A 7,890-nucleotide genomic window follows, 5' to 3' on the forward strand; every position below is an offset into this window, starting at 1 on the left:
GTGTGTCGCCGGGTGTGTGTCGCCGGGTGTGTGTCGCCGGGTGTGTGCCCAGCCCCTCGCCGTTACGAGCCGCTCCGTGAGTTTTGAGGCAGCCTGTTGCCTTAGGGTAATGCTGGTACCTTAATTGACTTTAAAAATAGACGGGTTTATTGCCTGCCGCGCCCCTTGGGTCCCCTGTCCTGCCCGCTTCGCCCCCCCCCCCCCCCCCCCCGCTCCGTGAGTTTTGAGGCAGCCTGTTGCCTTAGGGTAATGCTGGTACCTTAATTGACTTTAAAAATAGACGGGTTTATTGCCTGCCGCGCCCCTTGGGTCCCCTGCCCTGCCCGCTTCCCCCCCCCCCCCCTCCGCAGGTGCAGCCCCTCTACCGGTTTCTGCTTCTGACCCTCCTGCTTGGTGCATAACAGTTATCTGACCTTGGTGGCTGTAGCAATAAGTATAAGTAGGAGCCTCTCCGCCTTCATATGAGCTATAAACATCAGGCCTTATCTGCTGGAAGCTGATACTGTGGGGAAAAATATGCTGTTAATTTGAGAAAGTTAGCTTAACTGGAAAGTAAGACTACTGGAAAGAAAACTTTTTCTGCTTTACCTCAAACCGGGACAACAGCCTGACTAGATACAAAGGCAGCGGGTACCTGGGAATGGGTGTAGGAATGACACCGGGCTGTTTCTGTTTTAGTCTTAAAATCAAAGATTAATTTAAGCTTGAACGTTTGCCTGGAGGTTGTCTTGTCCGGCAAGCCCTGTGCGGTTCAGTGTGAATGCCCGGCAAAATATGGGCAGGCACAGCAGAATTTGGAAACTGGTGGTTTAGTTTGAGTGCAACCACTTGTTTTGACTTTTTTTCTTAGAGGACAGAACCAACTGTTGTCATATTTTTCATGTGTAAACACTGGTCTCTTTTGGAAGTGTGTTTCGGAGGATATCATGTTAATCATAAACTTGCTGGCCATGTCAAAGCAGTTATTTATGAGTGGGGAAAAAGACAGTCCTGCCTGTTACCTTCATACAGGCCAGCAAGATTTAACCTCTGTTTAAAACTTGCAACACTGAAAAACAAGTCCTCATGGTGAGGAGAGGCCAAGAAAAGTCTCTGGGTCCCGCTGCCACTTTGTTGGGTGTTCTCTCAGTGCTAATGCTGGGCTTTGCGACCTTAAAGGTGACTGTAACAGGTTTCTGTGTCTAGATTTTAATATTTTTGTCTCTCTGAGATAGCAATGATGTTTTCTCTCTTTCTTTTGTAGAACATGACTTCAGCAGATAAGGAGTTTTCAGAAGAGAGCAATTTTTCGCCAAAAGCCAGCACCAGCAAGCTGCCAACAGATGCGTCTCCTGACTCTAAATGCCCCATCTGCTTGGATAGATTTGACAATGTTGCATATCTAGATCGCTGCTTGCATAGGTTCTGTTTCCGCTGTGTCCAGGAGTGGTCAAAAAACAAAGCAGAATGTCCTCTCTGCAAGCAACCTTTTTTTTCCATTTTCCATACAATTCGTGCTGAAGATGACTTTAAGGAGTACGTACTCAGCCCTTTAGAAAACAGCTCATTTTCCAGCCCGGATGGCCGGAGGTTTCGTTACCGTACGACGTTAACAGGGGAACGCCGCTCTAGCAGTTACCCTTCCCGAAGGACGCTGTCCCCGCCGGATAACGGGATATTGTTCGAAGGGCTGTCGAGCGAACCGGTGCGGCAGCGGGACGGCGAGATTCAGCAGATGTTAAGGAGGCTGGCTTCCAGGAGGCAGGCCAGCGCGGAGGGCAGGTCTCTGCGGCAGATCCAGGAGGAGGACATGATCAACTTCCGCAGAGCTCTGTACCGTACTGGCGTGCGTATTCGGAGCATTCAGGACGGCGGCCGCTATCGAGACATTTCAGCAGAGTTTTTCCGCCGCAACCCTGCTTGCCTGCACAGGTTGGTTCCTTGGTTGAAGCGAGAACTTACGGTCCTCTTTGGTGCCCACGGCTCTTTGGTTAATATTGTGCAGCACATTATCATGAGTAACGTGACGAGGTATGATCTGGAAAGTCAGGCCTTTGCTGACGATTTGAAGCCATTTTTGCTGAATCGGACCGAACACTTCTTACATGAATTCATCAGTTTTGCCCGTTGTCCTTTTAACTTAGAAGCGTATGATCAACATGCCAATTATGACTGTCCTGCACCATCGTACGATGAAGGAAGCCAGTCAGACTCGTCAATTATTACAATATCTCCAGATGTGGCATATTCTCAAGGGCCAGATAACAGTGTGTCTGTGACTGGTCTTGATCAGGCTCCCTGGGATGATGAAACTCCGGGGCCTTCCTATTCGGTTTCAGAAGAGGTCCGTGCAACAATAGCTTCTCCTCTGGAGATGTCAGAAAGTTCTGATGAGGAGTCTGCTACAAAGAGTCAGAGAACCAAACCACAAACTCAGTTAGGGGATAATGCTGACTCAAATGGCAGTGACTCTTCCTCGGACAATTGTGTTATTGTTGGGTATGTTAAGCCATTGGCTGAGAGGACACCAGAAGTGGTTGAGCTGTCATCGGACTCTGAGGAGTCCATCAGGGAAGAGAAAAAGGAAGACGTGAAGAAAGAGGAGCCAATCCAGTGTCGCAGCTGGAGTGACAGTGAATCAAGCAGGAGTTTCTCGCCACATTCCCCTGCATACAAGGAGGATGTGGGTAGTTGTAGAAGCTGCTTGTCTCCTGCAGTTGAGAAGACAGAGTCAAAAGATGATGAGAAGAACAAATGTAAGGTAAAAGATCTGTCTCCACGGCACTTAAGCTGGAGCCCCTCCCCAGGGAGTGATACTATATGCTCCCCTTGGAATCACAGATTGTCTAAAAAGGGAAAGTCGAGGAGCCCACAGTCCTGTTCACGGAGCAGTCGAGGCAGTCATGGCCATCGGTCGAGGAAGGAGCGTCGTAGCAAAAGCCAATCTAAAAGAAAACGATCAAGAAGCAGAGATAGTAGCAAACATAGGAGCAAAAGAAGTAGCAAGAGGTCGAGGGCTCATGGCTCCAAAGTCGCTCTGAAAAGCCAGAGAGGCTCTTTAAGTCGTGACAGCACTCCATCCAGAGAAGTAAGCAGATCACGATCACGTAGCAAAGGCCACAGCAAAAGGAGATCAAGAAGCAGAGATGGGGATCGTTATTATGTAAGAGACAGTTATCAGAGTAGATACCAGTGGGGTTATGCTTTCTGTAGTCGAAAGGCATTTGGAGACAGCTATGAATCCTCCAGCAGGAGGAGGACTCAGTCCTTCTACTCAAGGCAATCTGCTAGTCCAGAATACAGGATACGATCTTTTGTTGAAAGGACAGATCCACATAGCCAGAGGGGAGGCCGTGAGAGACACTATTACTGTTATGAAAGATGCAGGTCAAGGAGTCGATCAAGCGACAGGTCAAGGACCCCTTCTGGAGGAACAGACAGAATGAAAAGTGAAAAGCCAGGTGGGAAAAGGAAGTATAAAACTCGCCACTTGGAGAATGCATTCATGGAGAGCACAAGTTTAGAAAGAGAAAATGACCCCAAGAAAACATTCTCAAAACTTAGTGACTGCTACAAAAATGAAGATAGCCTTTCAGACAATCGAGCAAGCAGTGAGACAAAGCGTAAGAAAAGGAAGAAAAAGATGAGGAGTCCAAGTGTGGAGATAGTCTATGAAGGAAAAGCGACAGATACAACAAGGCATCTTAAAAAGAAGAAGAAAAAGCATAAGAAGAAACACCGGAAACACCACGTGAGTAACTCATCACATTCTTCTCCAGTGGTGATTACAATTGATAGTGATGACAGCAAGGAGCCAGAAAATACCGAATGTGACAGCAGTATTAATTGGACAGGCACAACTCAGATAAATGAGAGGCAAAATGAGTCTCCGTCTTCTTTTCTGGGAAGGACAGAATGTGAAGATGTTTACAGAGTGGGTGAGGAAACTGGAGGAGCAGCCAAAAAGCACGATATTCCTATCAGAAGTGGAGACTTAGATGGTGACATTAGAAATGCTGATGTCAAACTTCAAGAAACAGCAGCTGATCAGAGTCTTACCACAGCGGATACCAGCAGTAACATCCCTCACACAGAAACTGTAACCAGCTACGTTCAAGAAGCACCAGCAGCGCTTTCCAGTCAACTGCCTTCCCCCAGGATGTCCTTCTTAGAGCGTCCAGAGAGACAACCATTGATACTAACACTGCCAAAGAGACTTGTCAACAGATCCTCTTGGTTTGATTTCCCAGAAGAAAAAATGTAGCACACTTTCCATGCAACACTTCTTAAAATTGTGAATTCATACCTACCTTTTTCCCTTTCAGAACAAAAAACACCTGTTGTAATTTGTGTATGTTGAAAAATGTCTGGGAAATGTGTAAAACCTTTGAATGTGTATGCACTTTTAAGTCACAGAAGATAGAATATTGCTAGTACATAACTTTAAAGTTCCTCAGAAGACTTGGGAAGCTGTAATTTCAGAAAGCCATGCTGTATTCTTGTAGTTTGTAAAATATATCCAGACAGTGTTGCAAACAACAAAAACAGGGCCCAAACCAAAAGCCAGGAAATGCATTTTATGGGGATTGCTCTTCTTAGAGAAAAAAAAAAAATGCTTAGTTCATAAGAAATTATTTAGTCTGAATCGTACTATTGCTTTGATCTATTTGTTTTAAGCTGATGTCTCCTGAAAAGCAGTCAGTGACATATATAGATCTTCAATGGGGACTTCCAGTAACGTAAAATTAAGCTATGTCAAAATTTGAATAAAGCAATAAGACTGTTTTTTTTAAAATTAATTTAAATGCGTGGACTGTGTACTTAGCAAACAGAGCATTTGGGTTTGGCTGTCTACCAATACGGACCACTTGATGTTCATGCTGTCAGGAGTACTCCAGATTGGAAGTGACCTCTGGATGTCATCAGATCCCAGCCTTCAGTGAAAGCAGGAACAGCATTGATCAGATTGCTCAGCATTAGTTCAGTTTTGAGTATTCCCAAAGCTCAGTGGCCTTTCTGTGCCACCTCTTCTAATGTTTAAGCATTCCCATGGGAAATGTGGTTTTTTCCACATTTCTTCTATGTATTTCCCGTATTGCAGTCTGTGTGTTCTACGTGTGTCCTACTGCTGCGCAGCTCTGAAGGAGCCTGTTTTTCTCTTCTGTATGCCCTACCACCACCATACTTCCTGCCTGTAGCCTTGGCAATAAGGCAGCTCCCCCCTGACATCCTTCCTTTAGGCAACATTCACGCAGCTCAGTGATGGGTGAACATGCAGGACGTGCAACATGCAGACGTCCTGCTGCATGTATGTGCAAGGCACAGGGCTCAGGCAGCAGGGTCTTGTTCTGCAGGGTTGAGCCTTCTCTGCGCTGACAGCAGTTGCTCTTGGAGCTGAACCTGGAAGTTGCCTTCTGTCTCTCCTGGGGTGCTGTCTCCAGGAGTGGTGGGTTTGACCTTGGCTGGTTGCCTTCCAGATGCCCACCAAGCTGCTCTGTTACTTCCCCTCTTCCACAGGATGGGCAGGGGAAATAAAAGGGGAAACCTTGTGAGATAAGGACAGGGAGATGACTTAACAATTACTGTTACAGGCCCAACAGACTCAGAAACAATTAATAAGCAGTTAGAGCTTGGCCTGTCATACAAGAGAGAGATGCTGATGTGGTGCCTTCTGAGTAGCTCCTGAGCTAGGATGAGGAATGGGGAACCAAGCAGGCCATTCCCATTCCTCTGTATATGAGGGGAGAGCAGAGATGGATAAGGACTTCCATATCCATGCCTGACAGCACAGGGAAAGAGAAAGATGAGCTGATTTCTCAGCCAAGCCCTGACAGCTTCTATTCCCAGCTTCTAGGAGGGGAAGCTGGGAAACTGTGATTTTAACAGGGATTCACTGGTACCATCTTTAGTCTCAACAAGCTCCCTATCAGCCAGGACCGAGTCAGGAACAAATCCTCGTGCCGGATTAAGTGCCCACGAGAAATGAAGTTCATGTCTCCTCGATGGATTTCCGTGGATTATAGAGCTATGGCTTTGCCTCCTCCCTCAAGACTGCAGCACTGCTTCCATTGCAGCTTCTACACAATCTGAATTCCTTTTAAAATGGTCTTGCTAGTTGTGATCCCTCTTGAAAATGTAAGCAAGCAAGAGTACTGTCTGTTGAAACAAAAGTCAGGCAGCCAGCCTATGCTGCTCAGTTTTGCTACCCAATCTGTTACGACTGTCACAACAAATTGTCAGATTGTTGTAAGAAATGGTCCAAGTTTAGGATGTTATTTCGTTTTCACAGAGGCACCAGCCACATGGCCAATGGGGTCAGCTCTGTCCTGTGGTGGGTCTGTTTTGGAGCGTGCAGGAACTGTCTCTGGCTGGCATGGGCCAGGTCCTGGTCTCTTCTCACCCAGGCCACCCTGCAGCGTACCCTACTACCAAAACCATGCCATGTAAACCCAGCACACCCTGGCCTGACAGCTGTGGATCCCATGTGGAAGCCGTTAGTTGATTGTATGTGCAAAGCAAGCGATGAGCACATCTGGCAGCACTGAAGTCTCCTTATCCCCGAGTGAGTCCTTTCAGCATGGCCCTGACTGTTTCTTTCAATAGCTGCAAGGAAATGGTGATTTCCTGCCCATTCTGGATTACCAAGGTGACACCCCACCTTCTGAGATTTTCCTCACTTCCACAGATGCTGGAATGCTCAGAGCACGGGGGATTTTTGGAGAGGTTGTTGAGCCATTTGCTGCAATGGCAGAGAGGTGGAAGGATTCGCATGAGCCTGGGTGTTCTCATGGAACGTCAGGCTGGTGTGGGAGATCAGTCTTTGGGGATGACAGAGGAGGAGATTGTGTACAGAGCTCTGTATTGCCATGGTCTGTCCATCCAGTGTCACCAAAAATGGCTGACGGAACAGCAGTCACAAGACCCAAAAAAGGGGGAGCTGTTCCTGATCCCCAGGCCCAAGCTGCCGGCCTGGCAGTGTTATGGAGGAGGTGCTGTCTTCCTAGATGGCGGAAGCCTGTGCTGCTGGACGGACTGAGGTAAGCTTTGCAGCTGCCCAGGATGATGGAGGAGGAAGGAGCTAGACATGGCCTAGGGTGGTGTTATGGTTTGAGAAAACCCATAACAATCTATATCGTCATTTAGACAATTATTCCATCACCCGATGACCCCTCCCCACCCGGAAAGGGGAATCAGGGAACTCAAGGAAACACAAGTGTTGAAATATAAATAGATTTAATAGACTAAGACTATATAGTTGACAATAATACTAAAGAACCAGTATTAGTCCCGATACTGATATAAGATACAGGAATTCTGCTCAGCCAATTCCATCAGTAGAAGCCGTGCACTCCCAGCAGGGACAGCAAATGGCGGACACTGTGAAATGGCTTCAGGAGGAAGGGAAGGCCTCGGGGGTCCAGCACCGGGGCAAGGGGTTGTCTGGACCCACCACGTCAAGGGAGAGAGAGCTATGCAGCAAACTTTTCTAATTGATATTGAATGTGACCTTCATGGTATGACATAATCTTGTTGGCCAGCCTGGGTCAAATGCCCAGGCCTCGCTCCTCCTTGTCCCTGCACCTGGCAAGGCTTGAAAACACTAAGACCTTGAATCCCACAGAGCCAGGCTGGCTATAAAGTACATATTTTCACAAAATCAGACCCTAGAGTCTTCTAGAAGTGCAATTTTCCCCAGCATTAGAAGAAAGGTTAGTCCTGTGTCTCTCAACCCAGGACAGGTGGGCAAAGGCCACCACCCTGCCTCCGCCAGCTCCAGAAGAGGGATTTGCACATCCCAGACCAGCAGGACATCCTGTGCAGGGAGGTAGAGAATCATAGAACTGTCCAGGCTGGAAGGGACCTCCAAAGGTCATCTAGTGGGACCTCCCCACAGTCAGCAGGAACACCCCC

At 47.5% G+C, this 7,890-nt stretch overlaps 1 protein-coding gene across 1 annotated transcript; it reads left to right on the top strand.

Annotated features, from left to right (window-relative positions):
* Nucleotides 1–86: 86 nt before the first annotated feature.
* Nucleotides 87–4,778, top strand: TOPORS (topoisomerase I binding, arginine/serine-rich, E3 ubiquitin protein ligase). Its single transcript, XM_014956445.1, has 2 exons — nt 87–106; nt 1,244–4,778. Exon 2 carries the CDS (start codon nt 1,247–1,249, stop codon nt 4,241–4,243), a length of 2,997 nt encoding a protein of 998 aa, XP_014811931.1. The 5' UTR covers nt 87–106; nt 1,244–1,246; the 3' UTR covers nt 4,244–4,778.
* The last annotated feature ends 3,112 nt before the right edge of the window (nt 4,779–7,890 follow it).

This window comes from Calidris pugnax, unplaced genomic scaffold, assembly GCF_001431845.1.
Source record: "Calidris pugnax isolate Ruff unplaced genomic scaffold, ASM143184v1 scaffold262, whole genome shotgun sequence".
NCBI classification, from domain to species: Eukaryota; Metazoa; Chordata; class Aves; order Charadriiformes; family Scolopacidae; genus Calidris; species Calidris pugnax.